The sequence below is a fragment of the Candidozyma pseudohaemuli genome (genome assembly GCF_003013735.1).
Source record: "Candidozyma pseudohaemuli strain B12108 chromosome Unknown scaffold00008, whole genome shotgun sequence".
Taxonomy (NCBI): domain Eukaryota; kingdom Fungi; phylum Ascomycota; class Pichiomycetes; order Serinales; family Metschnikowiaceae; genus Candidozyma; species Candidozyma pseudohaemuli.
Genome location: NW_020194442.1, coordinates 219,058 through 236,156, shown reverse-complemented (window position 1 = coordinate 236,156; position 17,099 = coordinate 219,058). Strand labels below are relative to the sequence as shown.

Below are 17,099 nucleotides of genomic sequence, written 5' to 3'. Positions count from 1 at the left end.
ATCAGTTGGAGGTGTGAGGATATGTGGAATGTTGGATCAATGGGGAGGAGAGGTCACAGTGGTCGTAGTTAATTAGGCAAAAGCACAGAAGCACAGAAGCACAGAAGCGGTCGATTGTGGATATTAAGGTGGTTTACTTCCTCATCTGCTTAGTTATTAGTCACTAGGATTTGCTTTTTATTAGTCACTGGGCTCGCTTTCTTCAACCCTTCCTTGTTCATCCGAGCCGTATCACACTAGCTGCGAATCACGAAAATGGCCCGTTCTCCAGGTACCACCTTTCATTATCAACAACATGATCATCAAAATACGACTCTCCATTATCCCACAAAACTATCTCTTTTAAAAGTATCACCCCCAAATTGCCTCTCCACATCCTGACACTCTAGTACAACCCGCACTATCATCATCGCACAATACTACTACACCGATAACCCACACCCAATTCTCACCAACACAATCGTTTCATGGATAGCGACGGCTTTGTGCCCATCTTGGCCATCTTCTATGCCGTCTTCCACCCCACCGAAGGTACAAAGATTGTGCACCAGGTTCCTGAAACAGCGATCTCCCTGGCAGCCAACTCCACAGGTGCTTCCCTTTTCAACTTCGACACGGTGAAAAACTACGTCATTCCCAAGCCCCAGTTATGCAATAAGCTCATCTCGTTCAAGATCGAAAACCTCCGTGTCTTGGGGTACCCGGTCAACATCGAAGGAAGCCGATACCTGAGAAACTCCTTCAACTTCAACTTTTGCTTTGTGTTTCCTTATAATTCCGATACGACGCCGTACGAACTGGCCATTCAGCGAATGGGTCGCATGTTCCGGGCCTTGGAGGAACAGTCCTTCATGCTTAGCAAGCTTGACAAGGAAATGATGTTCTTCAGCGATAAGGCAGCACCGTCAACGGGGAAAACGCAATACACACCCGGTCAGGGAAAAGTGAAAAAGTTCACCCTTCTGTCAATTGAATCCCTTATACACCAGATCTTCCAGGACCTCAACAACTACTCAGAATGCTGCATACCCATAGACACCTCCAACAGTGTGGACATTAAGCTTTTCCCTGTTCTACCGCCACCGGTGAACATCAAGGCATTCCAGGTCCCTCTCATGGCTGTGAGATTACATTCGCTTATAGACGTCAATTGGGATCCAACAATGGTGAAGATTCTCCCATTCATCAACGGACTCAACTCAGTAAAACGCATTTCTGAATTGGCCGATGCAGACTACCTTTTGACCAAACAGTGTATTCAGCATTTGATGCACTACAGGTGTCTTACCATCGTCGACATTTTCCAGTTCAAAAACGTCTACGCCCCAACCAACAATATTGGTAACTTCCTCACAGCTCCCGGCATGGCCGAAGAATGCCAGGCCTACGTCATCAAAATCCCAAATTCGGAGGATCTGGTAGTGGCAACGCCGCTGGTTTCGGCCACTCCAGCCACTCCAGGAACCCCACGGTTCGAATCAGAAGGAAGCAAAAGCCTTGAGCCCGCATCTGCATCACCCAACACATACTTCAAGGGCCCCAAAGGGCGAATCCACAAGCTGTCTCGTCCCATTCACATTCCTTCAAAATCCACTTTATTCTATCTCTACCGCCTGTTGAATCAGGGCCAGACAATCAAAGAGTGGTACATTCAGCACCAAAAGGCATTGGAAAACATAGACGTCAGAAGATTTATAAACTTCGGCGTCGTTCGGGGTCTCATCTACAGACTGCACTCGTATACAATATTACAATCCGTGACGAAGTTTTTCGAGAATGAAAAGTCTAATCAGGATCCATTGAGTGAGTTGGTGAAGAGCCACGAAAGCCAGCTAAGGCGAGCAGCGAAACAGCGTGCCATGTCTCACGCAAGCTCTAATCAGGAATTGGGGCTTCTCCGGAGCTCAGTCAATGAGAGCAATCTTAAAACTGGAAGAAAAAGCAGGACGGTGAGCTTCCACTACCAGGTTGAGAGATTCAGCCAAAGCGACGATACGCTCTCGTCGGATCTGGAGGTTTTTGAAAGCGATTCTGATGATTCTGACGAAGAAGATCTACGTGAGGGGACCAGCCGCCACAGCAGGTCTGACGATTCTGAAAGTGAATCATCTGACGAGGAGGACGAAAACAAGGAGGAGCTCATCAAAGTCATCAAGCTTGTAAAGGGCGTTCAACACATGGATCTGATATGCACAGAATTGCAGAAGCCGAGGTCTGAAGTCGAGAAGCTTCTCGATCACTTAGGCGCTCACTTTGCCATCAACTCATGAGGTCATGCAAGCGAAACTGCGAAACCATTCAAACGACTCAATGTGGTGATCGAGCCCAAAAAACCTGCTTTGTTGAATTGAAACTGGTTCAACTTCACAGACTTATACTATTTTACTGAGCTTCACTGAGGCCATCTGTTGATGTGACAAGGAGGCGGCGCGGCCGGGTAACCCTCTCCACAATCGCGCGCCTTATGTTATGATAGCGAGCAAAAAGTAAACAACCTCTCGCTTGTTACTACATTCTTTTACATTAACATCACCAATTGTCCTAATGTCGGGAAAAGGAAAAGTCCACGGAGGCAAGGGCAAGTCTGCTGAGAGCAGCAAAGTGACCAGCTCCCACTCGGCAAGAGCCGGGTTGCAATTCCCCGTGGGAAGAATCAAGAGATACTTGAAGAGAAACGCCCAGAACAAGATCAGAATCGGTTCCAAGTCAGCCATCTACTTGACCGCCGTGTTGGAGTACTTGACTGCTGAGGTTTTGGAGTTGGCAGGTAACGCTGCCAAGGACTTGAAGGTCAAGAGAATCACCCCTAGACACTTGCAGTTGGCCATTAGAGGTGACGAAGAGTTGGATAACTTGATTAAGGCTACCATTGCTTACGGTGGTGTGTTGCCCCACATCAACAAGGCGTTGTTGTTGAAGGTGGAGAAGAAGAAGGGCAAATAAGCGGCCGTTGGCGCTCTGTACAATATATGAATGTATATTAATTGTGATCTTACAGTATATTTTGGTGGTGATGTCGATGTAGTTTTGTAGCTTGTCATCTATGCAATTCTATTTACATGCTTTGGTTCGGATGCTTCCCGTCGGGAAGCCTCCACCCGTTTTGCTGTTTCATCAGCGGCTGCTTTCGTGGCCTCCTGCAAATGATCGATTTCTTTCGATAGCAATTTGAGCAAGCTCTTCACCTCTTCAATGTCGTCCTGAAGTTCGCTGATGTCGTTCTTCACATTACGCTTTTCAGCAGCCAGTTTCCGTCTCGATCGGTACGACTCATAAAATATAAGCAGGCCCGCCACAGTGAAGATGAATGTTTCCAGAAGGAAATTGGCGCCGCTGTCGATGGCCTTTTTGTCGTTCAACGGGCGCACCTTGATTTTGTTTTCTCCCAAGAGCTTCATCCGCAACCTCACATCAGTCGAATGAACCGTCTGGGCTATTTTGATGCACGCTTTTCGAAAGCCCTCGTTGTTTTTCGCCTGCGCCTTGAGTCCGTTGGCTATCGGCTTTGCCACCGTCCGGACAAGGAGCGACGTCACCTTGAGCGCTATTCCGCTCATGATGAAGAATAGTGGTTGTTGATGTGAGCTAGTCTGGGTACAGGCCGGTGGCGGTTCGTGGTGACTGGGGTGGTTTTTCTGGCTGTGGAGATTGTGGGGATTTTGGGAAATAGATGATGTAAAATCAAAAGTGGAAAGGGCTATGGGGAATTATTTTTGTTGAAGGTGGTGGTTTTGTAGTTTTGGAGGTGATTGGTTTTTCGCAGCCATTTGTGGGAAGTAGCTGGGTGAGGGTGCTTAAGGTGATGGAGGAGGGCGAGTAAGGAAAGGATAGGAATGTACAATGACATAGTGGATGTTAAGTTTTTTTAATGTCAAGGGAAAGGATAAAGAGGGCATCTTTGGATAGAGACGATCGTCTATAGCTGTAGATGGTCTTAGAGATGTCCAGTCAAATGAATGTGAAGAAGCGATGGGAAAGGGACTAGTAATATTGTGGTATCACGTTTGACAGTGCTACGAAGTTAATGAAAAAGGTTCGATGTAATGACTGTCGTGAGGACGCATGGGTTTTGTTACTTCTGGCTACTTACCGGACCCATAGCTATGTGCTCCATGAAGGCCATAAGCGATGGTTGCAACATCGTTGGAGACGGAGAGAATCCAAGTAGTTGTAGATTGTGGCACGTCGATCAATGAATGAATAAAGAAAGAAGAAAAGCAAAAAAGCAATATCTGCGGTTCCGACGGTCTGACAATCCACCAGATAAGTGCCTCACTATGGCCAGGCTCTAGACGTTAACAGTACTCAATATGCCCACATAGCCAAGGGACTCTTATCTCCCAAAAGACTCAACCCTTTCCCACTGACATCAATATACTCCTACAGAAAAATCCATCGCCGGGGCCAGAACGAGCGAAATCTCAGCACGGTGCATTTTGCAACCATTTCTAGCCCACACTCCTATGCAACTTTTACCCGATGAAAGCCACCAGGCCGTAGCCATAGAATCCCCAAACGGCACAGAACACCATGCCCTATTCACCTGGACCACGACAACTCCCATCGACAGCTTCTCCCATCGCCGGTTTTCCCATCGCCATATCACCCATCTACTTTTCTCAGCCATCAAACTCTGTGCCTCCACCGCTTCCACCGTAGTGCAACCCGGCCTTACCAGAAATTCACAAAACGGCGAAGCACAAAGCCCGAGCCGACAATGGCAAGTGCCGGTGTTAACCAAAACGAACAAGGTTAGGTGGATCTGCGAGGCTGGGTCGAGCGGAATCCTTGCAGCCGGTGACTAGCAAAGTGCACCCACAAGGTAGAGTGCACCCACAAGGCAAAGGCAAAATTACAAGCCATATGCAAATGCAAGAAGACATTTTTTTTTTCAGACACCCGCCTCCACAAATCAATGTCCGAAAAGATTAAGCCTTAACCCGCTAGCACTGACGTAACGGCCCTTGGCACGGAGGTACTATGGCACCCCACCACCCCCACCGCACTGAGGGTGAGTGAGGGTGAGCAGTGAGGGTCGAGGACGAGGCGAGAAGCCAATCGGAAGAAAAAGCGCAGAGACGAAAAAATGCAAAAAGGTGTAGTCAAGAAAACCACGGGGACGTCGAGAAAAGTCGAGATTCGGAGCTTGCCACGGATTTCAATTAGGGGGTCTTGAAAGCCTCGTGAGGTTGCAGCCACGGCTGGGAGTCGGTGTTACAGCAGCCTCCTGACTCGGGAAGCCTTGTGCTGCACTTTTTGGGCAGTTGGGTTCGGTGTTAGCTCGCCCGGCCCGCTCCGCCCCTCCGCCGCCCAACCTTCCTTAACTATGAGGATTTTTTGAGGAATTCTTTTTTTTTCGTTTGTTTGCCCTTTTAGGTTTTGGCTGCTTGCACTGCTCCATACCGCCTGGCCACTCGGGGCTGCTTTTTTTCAATTAGCCTCATCGTGGGCCGCGCGGATCTCGTAATTAGCGGACTACTGTCTGGTCTAGCGCGGAATGGATGGTCGATGGGTGATTGATGATATCCAGCCCAAAAAAAAAACCAAAAACCAAAAGCCAATCAACTCTCAAAAACATCCCCAAACAAAGAACAAAAAAGTCCATCCCAATCGCACCAATTTCCCATGTCCCATGCTCCCCTTGTGCGTTCCACCCTCACCCTCAGCTCAACCCGCTCGACAGTGGGGCACAATGAACCAAGAAAACCGTGCGGGTACACTGCCCTGACTCGCTCGATCTGAGACCGGTTTCACGGGGATTCTCTCGAATTTATACCACTTTTCTCATGGGAACCAGCAAATCGCCTCATGACCTGATTTGTCCCCGCTGGACCGAACGTCCCAAACCCCGTCTGCCTGGAATTGACCCTCCTACTCGGAACCTACTCCGAATGTAGGCGCCTGCATGCGGCGCCCCGCAGACCCAGTTCTGTGGGGTCAAGCCGCCTGGTATAAATACGTCCCGAGCCCCTCGAAAATGGCTCCTCATCCCCAAATGCCCGAGTCCACTCTTATGGAATCCCAGAAGGCCCAGCAGCCACCCCAAGGCTTCTTCGAAAGAGCCCGCCACACCCCCCACTTGGCCTCGCTCGACGAGTACAACAAGTTGTACCGCCAGTCTGTCGAGGACCCAAACGCCTTTTTTGGCGAACAGGCCAGAAAGCTCTTGCTGTGGTCCCGCCCCTTTGAGCAGACCCGTTACCCTCACGACACCAAGAATGATTTTGTCGACGGTGACTTGCCTGCGTGGTTTGTCGGTGGCCAGTTGAACGCGTGCTACAATGCCGTGGACCGTTGGGCCATTGAGCAGCCTGACAAGGCCGCCATCATCTACGAGGGCGACGAGCCCGACACTGGTTACACCATCACCTACGGCGAGTTGCTCAAGCAGGTGTCCAAGTTGGCACAGTGCTTGGTGCGCTTGGGCGTCAAGAAGGGCGACACCGTCGCTGTCTACATGCCCATGGTGCCCGAGGCTTTGGTCACTCTTTTGGCCATTGTCCGTATTGGTGCCGTCCACTCGGTCGTTTTCGCCGGTTTCTCCTCCACCTCCCTCAAGGACAGAATCGTCAATGCCAACTCCAAGCTTGTCATCACCGCCGACGAGTCCAAGCGTGGTGGTAAGACCATCGAGACAAAGAAGATTGTCGACGAGGCCCTCAAAGACTTGCCCGACGTGAAGAACGTGCTTGTCTTCAAGCGCACTGGCTCCACCCACGTTCCTTTCCACCGCCCAAGAGACTTGTGGTGGCACGAGGAGCTCTCCAAGTACGGCAACTACTTCCCTCCTGTGCCATGTGACTCCGAGGACCCATTGTTCTTGTTGTACACCTCAGGCTCCACTGGTAAGCCCAAGGGTGTCCAGCACAATGTCGCTGGTTACTTGTTGGGTGCTGCCTTGACTGCCAAGTATACTTTCGACTTGCACAAAGATGACGTTCTCTTCACCGCTGGTGACATTGGCTGGATTACAGGCCACACCTACGTGGTCTACGGTCCTTTGCTTAACGGTGCCACTACTGTTGTGTTCGAAGGTACCCCAGCCTACCCAGACTTCTCCCGCTACTGGCAGGTGGTTGACAAGTGCAAGGTCACTCAATTCTACGTGGCTCCCACCGCGTTGCGTTTATTGAAGAGGGCTGGTACCTCTTTCGTCGAAAAGTACAAGTTGGACACCATCAGAGTCTTGGGTACTGTCGGTGAGCCTATCGCTGCCGAGGTCTGGCACTGGTACAATGACAACATTGGCCGTGGAAAGGCTCACATCGTGGACACATACTGGCAGACCGAGTCTGGCTCCCACTTGTTGACCCCAATGGCCGGTGTCACCCCAACCAAACCTGGTTCGGCCTCCTTGCCCTCTTTCGGTATCACCGCTCACATCTTGGACCCTATCACCGGCGAGGAATTGAAGGAGAACGGCGTCGAGGGTGTCTTGGCTATCAGAGATGCTTGGCCATCCATCGCCAGAGGTATCTACAACGACTATGCTCGTTTCGTGGACACCTACTTCTCCTCGTACAAGGGCTACTACTTCACTGGTGACGGTGCTGCTCGTGACAAGGATGGTTTCTTCTGGATCTTGGGCCGCGTTGACGATGTTGTCAACGTCTCTGGTCACAGATTGTCCACTGCCGAGATCGAGGCTGCGCTCATTGAGCACCACATGGTGGCCGAGAGTGCTGTTGTGGGATACGCTGACGACTTGACTGGTCAGGCTGTTGCTGCTTACGTTTCCTTGAAGTCGACTTTCAGACCTGATGACAAGGAGACTGTGGACAACGTCAAGAAGGAATTGATCTTGACGGTGAGAAAGGAGATTGGTCCTTTCGCTGCCCCCAAGTTGATCTTGTTGGTAGATGACTTGCCCAAGACCCGTTCTGGTAAGATCATGAGAAGAATCTTGCGTAAGGTTTTGGCTGGCGAGGAGGACCAGTTGGGTGATATCTCGACTTTGTCGAACCCTGGTGTTGTTTCTCAGATCATTGAGGTGGTGAAGCAGTCCAGGAGATAGGCAATCTTGCTTACAGATAGGATTATGACGGCTTAACGTGCTATATATTATTATTAGATTATTGTTGCCATGCTAGATATGTGCGGAAACAATTTCTCTCGACCAATACAGAAAAGACCTATACGGCTGTAGTACAGATCCGATGCGATAATAAATAGGGCGAAGGTAGGTACCTCCGATATGACGGGTGTGTGAACCCTGAGTCTGCAGACCAATCATGCCCGTCCAGACTATAAAAGTTGAAGATTCTCCAGAAACCGGGAAAGATGTAGAACTCAAATCTCCTCCTCATGTCTCTCGAGACTTTGAAGAAGCGATGCAGCGGTAGGCTTCTCAGCGACTACATGCGTGCAGATGCCCTTTGATGTAAGGTAGTCCTCGGTGGTTGGACCTATGCTAGCAATCCGTGCTGCAGGGAGTTTCTTGTCCTGGAGATGCTCCACTATACCTTCAGTTCCTTGCGGACTGAAGAACACGATCCAATCAACAGGAGCACTGCAGCGGTACAAAAAGTCATCCACAATGCCGCTCTTATTTTCGGTTTTGTATATCACCTCCTCCACCACGTTCACTCCATGACTTTTCAACTTCACAGGAATCACGTCCTTGCGTATTCTACCGGTAAAGAACACAATTCGTTGACTGTGCTGCTCAGGAGACAAATCCTGTAGGATGATATCAGCTAGAATTGCCCCGTTTCCAGCTTGTGAACCTCCTCGAACATCGCCAAACCCGTTGGCTCTTAAGATCTCTTCAGTAGCTGGTCCAACTGTATAGCCGGTTTTGGCTCGGATTCTTTGGGCAGTTTCAGTACTTGTCTTCGAGATCTCGCCAAGGCAAAGATGGAATACTTCGACTGCTCTTTGGGAGGTTATGATGAAGCGATCTGTTTCTTCTAGAAAGGCGCTGCTGCATAGATACTGGGTTGTTTCCTCCACACTGACCGGACCGTGGTTTAGAAGGGGCACAAATTCAGGACTATGATTCGTGGAAAACGCTTCATGGTACGTGTCCACCGGGGTTGTCTTGTTTTTTAGAAAAAGCACCCGCATCTGGTAGTTGTTAGTTGGTAATGCGGTGAAATCTACTAGCTGCGCGATCATCAACCATTACTTATTATCATATACACGCCGTTACCCTAAGGCGTCCTAATGCCCTGTCGGCCTATCCTTTGAGGGCCCCTGCGGCTTTGCGAGCCTCTTTTCTGAATACCCTTGTGATGTGCTCGTTGCCAACCATAAAGTTACCGAGCGTGTCACGGCCCATGTCCTTGAACTTCTCCACGAATCCAATGGGCTGGCCGGTGATACTCACGTACAAAAACAACCCAATGATGAAAACGAGAATCGGCACCCAGAAGAACAACAACATCTTGTCGCTCTCCACCGTCTTACGTGGGTGGTTGATATACGAGATCACCATGTCTTCTGACGAGTCTGATGTGAGTCCCGCATCTTCCTCTGTTGCCAGACGCTTGCGCGTGGCCAGCGAGCCTTCAATGCTCTGCAGACCGTTAAGCTGTCTTTCCTGTTGTGTCTTTGGCTTTTCTCCGACGTTCAGGTGTCCGAAGGGGAAGAGATCATCGTACGAAGGGAGCTCCGCGTCGCTGTTATCGCTGTGGAAAACAGCGTTTTTCATCTTCTGCCACAAACCCTTTCTAGGTGGTCTGTCTGGGCCCTGAATCGGGCCATCCTCGTCATGTGCATCGTCGCTTTCATCATCGCTGCTCTCGTAATCCTGGTAGTCATCATCGTAATCGTCCTCGTCGTGAAGACCAGTTTGGAATTGTCTGCGGAATGGCTCACGGCCGTGGTCCGAGAAACTATCTTCAGAATCGAGCTCAGAATCGGCGAAATCGGAGGAGTCACCACCGTATCCGTCAGGTGAATTAGGCCTTGTAGTTTCGTAGGCATTGTCGGTGACCTCGGCATCTCTTGTCTCTTGGCCATCTTCAGCCGACGATTCCATCACCATCTTCGAAATATGCTTTCCGTAGTCAATCATGAACAAAGAGTTCAATGAGTCCACGCTGTAAGATTTAGTCAACTCTTCCTCGACCTCTCTGCCTGAGTTGTTCACACTGCTCACCTCGTCTGACATGTAGCTCTCAGCTTCAAGCTTATTGAACACGTCCAACACATTGATATCACTGTAGTCCTTCAAGAACTTATCGTTGGCTAATTTGAGGTTCCAGTTAGACTTGCACTCAATGAAGACCCTCATCAAGTCACGAGAACCACACATTGATGCGAAGAACAAGGGCGTAAGACCCTGGTTGTCCTTGATATCAATCTTGCAGCCGTGAGTGATGAGGAACTTGATCAAATGCGTGTAGTTTTTGAGTGTAGCAAGGTGCAATAAGGACTGACCCTGGTTGTTGCACAACTGCCAGTTGGGAATGATGATGGGGCAGTTTGGCAAGTCAACCAAAGAGAGGAAGTTAATCAAAATCTCTTCGGTAGAGAGCTCGGACTTCACAAGCTGCTCCACAGCCTTGTGAGCATTGTCGTACCATTCCTTACTGGCCTGGTTCATTCCTGACACGTTTGTCTGTTGGGGAGGAGTGCCGCTGTTACTGCCAGACTGAGAGTCGGAGCCAACAATACGCTTCGCAATGTTTTTGGCGTCCTCCAACTTTCCATTCATCTTCAAACCAACAATTTGTAATGCAAGCTCAATGAGCTGGCGGTCGGTGTCGTCAGTGTATGTGAATATCAGCTGCTGATTAACTGGGATGACGTGCTCTAGACTTTCAAAGCTCACCAAGACTTGTCCTGGCTGAGCCGCAGGTGGAAGGTATGTCACCATTGTGCTGTCAGACCAGCAGTGCGTGGCCAAGGAATTTTTGGAACCAAACTTAACGTTCAATCCAGGACGGAAATTGAAACCCAAAAGAGTGACCTCTATACCTCCTCTGATGGGTCCTTGGGCAGGAATGATCTTTTGAATCATCGGGTAGTTATTATTTTGCTGTGCCATGCCAAACAGCTGTTGCAGACGTTGCCTTGGAATAGGCAGAGCTTGGACCAGCTGTGTAAATGAACCAGGCACAGAGCCCTTACTCACCAACGATAGACTGTTTTTTGGGTTCATGTTATGGATCGATGTGTTTGTATCACTGTTACTGAGGGGCGATAAGCCCGTCGAGCCATTGTACATTGGATTGGCTGATGTGTTGCCACTGTCGTCAAACGACATCTTCTTTCTCTTCGTTCCTCTGTGTCCGGATAGGGTATCAGTGTTGGTATCCGTGTTGACGAGAGCTTCTGAGTTTGAGTCGTCAATAGAGTTGGGCGAAAGAGGGTGCAAGGATCCGTCGTTGTTGTCGCCAACAGAACCCTCCGATTTGATTCTGGGCTTTGATGGCTCCTTTGAAGCAGATTGGTTTTTCTTTCTGTCCATGATCATGATAGGGTTCAGCAAATGCTTGGCCACAACGTCACCCAAATAATTTTTCACGACGAATAGAAGCTTAAAGCCGTCTTGCTCCTTGTGATGTCTGCAGTAACAAACAATTCTAACGGAGAAATGCAAACTCTTGCTTGGGTCATCTATTAGGCCCGTGGGTGGTGCAAAGCTGACCATCTCTTTGGAGTTGTAAATGATGGCTTTCTTGATCATGTCCTCGTCGCTCCACATGTTAGGAAGAGACTTGCCTGCGGACGTTGGAGAGTCTCCATTTTCAACACCGCCCGTTTTTGATCTCGATGCTCTCTTCTGTTCTCTCTTGATGCAGCGCTTGCAAATGTTGCAAGAAGTCTTACCGTCGGAAGTCATGACGTAAGTTTCCATATAGAGCATGTTCTCCTTGAGGAAATCAGGCAACGAGTCGGCGCTTGACAGCAAACAGTGTTTTGTCTTAGACACCAAATCTTGTGGGATGCGAACCAAGGTTTCTTTGGGAGCCGGGCTGAAAGCGAAGCGTAACTTGATCTGGGTTTCCACTCTAGAGTATGTGGGAAGGTCCTCAACGTCGAGCTTATATGGGAGGGCATTCATTGTAGCAGGGGAGAAATCCAAGTAGGAAGGATCCTCGAGTTCCAAGGAGTCAGGACACACCTTTTGCATTGGGTTACCAAACTTCACTTTCGAGACTTCCTTACGGACCTGCTCGTAAACAGAGAGAGCCAGGTCGTCGGAGGAGTGCTTTTCTGGGGTGTTATTGGCAAAAGAGTCTCTCTCGAAGTTCTCATGGGACAGGTATAGGTAGTTGTGGCCTTGTTCGGGCTCCACTTTGGTAGCTTCCTCGAGCATGTCGTCTTCAGGCTTGAATTTCTGGAACATCACGTCAAAATCAGGATGGTAGGGACTTTGGATACCGCTGTTCACTGGAGAGGCGGAGTTGACGGAGTCAAACACTCTCTGGTCTAGGAATTCACTAAGAATGTCTTGATCATCCTGGTCCTGGTGGAGAAGAATATTGTGGTCTACGACCATGTCGTCAGCGAAGGCCATGTTGAATCGGACCTGCTGGAAGGATGTGTTTTCGGGGAGATCTGGGGGAAATTAAAACTGCTGTTGACGGTGGTCTGTCTTTTTTGCTGGCCTTTGTGGATCTCCTCTTCGCTGGGTATGGGTCTGGTTTACGGGTCTAACGCGAACCTTATAGCCTCTTCTCAGAATAGGGGATTCACTTGTGGCCACGGTAGCGGCGGTGGGCGGTACGGAGGTGTGATTGCCTTTTACGAGGTGGTGTACGGGTCTTTAGTGGGTCTCGCCGCAGTTGACAAGCTTCTCGGTGCTTCTATGTTGTTGTGTGGGACTAGATTGCAGTATGGCGGTACCTGGGGAAGCGTTTTGTTGGGTACCATGTTGGGGCGCGCAAGTCTAGACCCGTACACCGCGTAAAAAAAGAGATCTTGGTCACGTGACCGTCTCCTCCCACGCAGGTGCGCCTAAATTTTGTAGTGGGAGGTAGGCGGACCACTTTTAAAGGGTGGTGTACGGGTGTGGTGCCTTAACTCCTACGAAGAGGGTGCCAATCACGACAATGGCATTCATATGACTTCGATATAAAGAATGTGATTTCGGCCCCAACGGAATTGATTTACGAAAATGAGTGCCACTCGACTTCAAAAGGCAACTTTTTCCAGCTTTCCGAAATAGTTACCCAGCTTCATCGCCAAGGCTGCCATTGTTGGAGCAAAGGTGGGCCGAGCAGATGTCAAGATTTGTCTTGTGATCTGGCTAATGCGGATTTAAATCGCTTTTGTTGGATGAGGATCGAGGCTGATTTGGCTTGTGGTTATCCTCGGCGTTTCTTTCGCCACCGTGTTGAATGGCTGCAAAACACCCAACAACAGGTCAAGTGCGATTGAGCAATTTCATGCGGCCATTTGTTGAACCGTGTGTTTTTGACCGTTGGGAACTAGACTTTAAGTTTTCAAAGGTTTTACTGATCAATTGGTGGAAAATGATGTTAGGGAGACCCTTGGACGGATGGACCTTAAGGGGGACGGGTGCACAGAGGACTTCGAGAAAACCGAGCTCGCCAGGTAGAAGCTTTAAGCAGTGAACTTACTAACTAATGTCAAGAAAGACCTCCACCGGTTTCTTCCAGGTGAATTTTGTGGAGTTACCTCCAGTAGGGTTCCGTGAACATGGAGGGATATGCAGTACCAACGTCAACAACCTTGCCAACCACAAGAACTAGCAGCCTGTCGGAGAGCCCAAATTGGCTCCTTCCTCAAAACACCTGAAAAAAAGGTGGCCACCGACTATCTCAACGAAACAGCCATCGTGTGGCCTTTAACGTGTATCACGTGCTCGCAGTCACGTGCACGCGGTTTATCTTCAACGTTCTCCATCGTCGTCAAACACATCCCATGCCCAAAAACACCCTTTACGTTACAGGGTTCACCAAAGAATCCAAGGCAGCCGACTTGGCGCCCGACTTCGAGAAGTACGTTCCATGCTAGTTCCGGCACAGATCCCCTCCCCTTCCTTCCCCATTCCATCCTCTGAATCCATCCAGGCCTCCACCTCTCCAGCCTCCATGAGTCTCTCGCTTTCTTCTTTATTTGTCCGGTTATCCATCCATCCCAATCCAGAAACTAACATCCAGATATGGCGAGCTCGTCCGGCTCGATATTCCTCCCCCCAGAACAGACGACGGTGAAAAGTATGCCTTCGTGGAATACAAGACCGAAGAAGATTGTGAGAAGGCTCTAGAGCTCGATGGCAAACCTTTGCCTTACGCCAAACAAGACGGTTTGGTTGTCCAGATGGCCCGTTCAGATCCCTATTCCGCCAGAAGAGGTCTGTTTAGAGGATCCCGAGGTTTCAGAGGTGGCCGTGGAGGTTACGGAAGAGGCGGATACCCTAGAGGAGGATACGCCACACCTCCTTACGGAGCTCCATACCCACCCCCACGCGGCGGCAGAGGTGGCTACGGCTACGGCTATGGCTACGAAAGAGGCGGATACGGCTACCCTGCTCCACACCCTTATCCACCTCCAAGAGGAGGCCGTGATCCATACTACGACGGATACGGCTACGGTAGAGAGCCTTATGGCTACAGAGACAGGCGGTACGATGGTCCTGGTGACGAAAGAGATTCGTACAGAGACAGAGCAGACAGATATGTGGGTGACCGCGGAGGAAGAGACCGTGATTTCGAGACTAGGGACGAGGACCGCAGCCGAGACGCTGCTGGTCCCGATGCGCATGAACCTAATGGGAACGACGAGTATTCTCGTGGCCGTTACTCAAGGTCAGCCTCTCCTCAGAGGGAAAGGTCTCGCTCTCGTTCTCCCAGCCGCTAAACAAAAGTACATAACGATGCCCGCTTAATAAATAGAATGCAAGGAAGGAAAGCAGCGGAGTAGGCCAATTGAGCATACGGTTATGGTATTAGATTTAATATTGTTATTACCGATCAGATATTTCGTCGTTACTCATTAATAAATATGTACCTATCAGAGTCCCTTGCCCAATTCAGCTGTTTCTGTCGGCTCTAGAGGGCATTCATGGTGAAGGTGCCAATATGATGTGGCTCAATGCCTCTACCCACCAGACCAGCAAGGTAAGCACCTCCACCTACACCTCCCATGAACTTGTTGGAGGCATAGCGGTTGGTGTTTCTTGTTCTTGTTTCCTGAAGCGTCAAGAACACCGTAGTAATCACCAAGCTGTCGTGATCGAGACTCGAAGCAAGTGAGAGATCAGCGTGAGGGTCCATGTTCGTATTGTTCTGGTACAATTCGACCTTGCCTGTTTCTGAGTATCGTTTTGGAAACAACGGGGAGTCGTCCATGTATGCACATGAGTCGAGGAAGCGACCAAAAGGGGGCATTTTGTTGAGAATGTAGGTCCTGATAGATGCTCTTGATAAGGGGCCATCATCGTCAACTAGAATGGGATTTTTGGGATGGGGAACAGGATTGGGGAAGTATTCAGGCAGGAGATTGTCTGTGAGGTCGATAGTGGAACCAGACTTGGCGGCGTCCTGGTTCAGTTTGTCTATAATATTGTCGCAAAGCGAGTTTTGGCGAGGCCCAAGCACAAGCAACTTCATCTCGGGGTTGTAGCTCATGAGGTATGGATTCGTGAGACAGGTTCCCAGGATCCGGAAGCGGGTGTCTTTGTAGTTGAAATCAGCAAACGGCCGGTGGTTGTTCTGGAAAACCAATAACTTCAGAGGGGGAAGACCTTCTGGAGTGAAATAGAAGATGAAGCGGCGGTAGAGGGAGTAGTTTTTGACCTGAACAGTGCAGAAGACGTACAGCTCAAAGTTTTCGTCCTCGTCGTCTTTTTCTGTGCCCTTGGGACGAAGCGGAATCTGCCGATACCGACGGAATACCATATACGGCACCTTTTTGCGGAACGAGGACATGTAAGGGCTGATAATTTTGAAAATAGGCAAGCCGTCGCCCCGGAGTTTATGGTCAACGGGTATAATGTGCTGTCGTTGGTCCACCACAGAGCCCTTCCTCGTAAGCAGGGCCATGTTTTCCTCCGACGGCGGCTTCCCTCTCACTTTCTTGATGTTGCCCTCGGCATCGTACACAATAAAAGTGTTTTTGTTGAGCTTCTTCTGGTTGGCCCGCAAGTAGCGGAACTTTTCAAACGCCCGCATGTCTGCAAACAAGTAGGTGGTGCCCTTGATGAACTCTCTCAGCACCACCAAGCTGCGTTTCAAGTTCCACGCCTCCGACGGCCGCCCCAAGATGCAATTTCCCAGATCCAGCTCCAGAATCATGGTTTCGTCGTCGTCCAACGTGGCTGTAGGGCTGAGGTCCTCCGCTCTAGCCCTCTGTTCCTCTAGTCTCTGAGCCCTAAGCCTGTTCATCACGTACGGAAGATACTCGGTGTAGTTTTCCATGTACGTTTCCTGGAGGTCCCAGCGGTGGGACTTGGGCTGTGCTAGAGTTTCTGTCTCGGAAAGCGCCACGGACTCCTGGTCCAAGAAGTCATCTGGTTCGTGGGGTTCTGTGGCGGCGTTGTTGATGGAATGGAGAATTTCCACCTCGTTGGGGGCGGGAAGGCTGAGACGTCGCTGGAACGGCCTGACGTCATCCAGCGAGGTCAGGTTGGACCGCAGCTTTCTTCGGAAGATCCGCTTCATGTAGTTGGTGATAATTGCGAATGATAGCCTGGATGCAGAAGTGTTGATAAGCGATGAGGTGATAGGGGAGCAGGGAAACAGTTCTTTTTTTTCTTTTGAGTTTTGATTTTTCTTTTTGTGGGACGGTCGCTGGGAAGAAATGGTGGTGCTGCTGGCAGTCCGAAAGCGGAAGTGGAAGTTTATTTGTGGTGGTCCGAGGACTCTTTGGGTGCAAATTGGGCCATTGTGGGTTGGTGCGGTGAGGCGGAACGGTGGATTTCTCCGTGATTTGCGAGGGATTCTTTGGATTAAGAAGGAACGGGGATTTGGAGGGCTGGAGGTTTGGGAAATTCAGGAATTGTGCTGGAGAGGAATTGTGCTGGAGAGGTTCACGATAAAGTAGAGGTGTTTGAGCGATGGGTGGACAGGTGCAGAGAAGGATGATGGTTTATTTGAGGTTTCCTTATTTTTTTTTTTTTTTCAATCGACTTTTAAACGGCATTGACGAGCTTCTAGTGTTATTTAAAGAGTGGAATGAGC

General features: G+C 49.8%; 7 protein-coding genes across 7 annotated transcripts; 4 read left to right on the top strand and 3 right to left on the bottom strand.

Moving 5' to 3' along the window:
* Positions 1-467: 467 nt before the first annotated feature.
* Positions 468-2,270, top strand: NPR2 (nitrogen permease regulating protein; the record flags this gene model as incomplete). Its single annotated transcript, XM_024858647.1, has 1 exon — positions 468-2,270. One exon carries the CDS (start codon positions 468-470, stop codon positions 2,268-2,270), a length of 1,803 nt encoding a protein of 600 aa, XP_024713134.1.
* A 274-nt stretch (positions 2,271-2,544) lies between these two features.
* On the top strand, positions 2,545-2,943 carry HTA3 (histone H2AZ; the record flags this gene model as incomplete). Its single annotated transcript, XM_024858646.1, has 1 exon — positions 2,545-2,943. The coding sequence occupies one exon, from the start codon at positions 2,545-2,547 to the stop codon at positions 2,941-2,943; it is 399 nt and encodes a 132-aa protein (XP_024713133.1).
* A 98-nt stretch (positions 2,944-3,041) lies between these two features.
* Positions 3,042-3,557, bottom strand: C7M61_003303 (uncharacterized protein; the record flags this gene model as incomplete). Its single annotated transcript, XM_024858645.1, has 1 exon — positions 3,042-3,557. One exon carries the CDS (start codon positions 3,555-3,557, stop codon positions 3,042-3,044), a length of 516 nt encoding a protein of 171 aa, XP_024713132.1.
* A 2,438-nt stretch (positions 3,558-5,995) lies between these two features.
* Positions 5,996-8,014, top strand: ACS1 (acetate--CoA ligase 1; the record flags this gene model as incomplete). Its single annotated transcript, XM_024858644.1, has 1 exon — positions 5,996-8,014. The coding sequence occupies one exon, from the start codon at positions 5,996-5,998 to the stop codon at positions 8,012-8,014; it is 2,019 nt and encodes a 672-aa protein (XP_024713131.1).
* Positions 8,015-8,289: 275 nt separating this feature from the next.
* On the bottom strand, positions 8,290-12,469 carry C7M61_003301 (uncharacterized protein; the record flags this gene model as incomplete). The annotated part of the gene is made up of 2 exons (XM_024858643.1): positions 8,290-9,066; positions 9,227-12,469. 2 exons carry the CDS (start codon positions 12,467-12,469, stop codon positions 8,290-8,292), a joined length of 4,020 nt encoding a protein of 1,339 aa, XP_024713130.1.
* Positions 12,470-13,839: 1,370 nt separating this feature from the next.
* Positions 13,840-14,778, top strand: SLR1 (Slr1p; the record flags this gene model as incomplete). The annotated part of the gene is made up of 2 exons (XM_024858642.1): positions 13,840-13,916; positions 14,079-14,778. 2 exons carry the CDS (start codon positions 13,840-13,842, stop codon positions 14,776-14,778), a joined length of 777 nt encoding a protein of 258 aa, XP_024713129.1.
* A 191-nt stretch (positions 14,779-14,969) lies between these two features.
* C7M61_003299 (uncharacterized protein) lies at positions 14,970-16,580 on the bottom strand (the record flags this gene model as incomplete). The annotated part of the gene is made up of 1 exon (XM_024858641.1): positions 14,970-16,580. One exon carries the CDS (start codon positions 16,578-16,580, stop codon positions 14,970-14,972), a length of 1,611 nt encoding a protein of 536 aa, XP_024713128.1.
* Between the last annotated feature and the right edge of the window lie 519 nt (positions 16,581-17,099).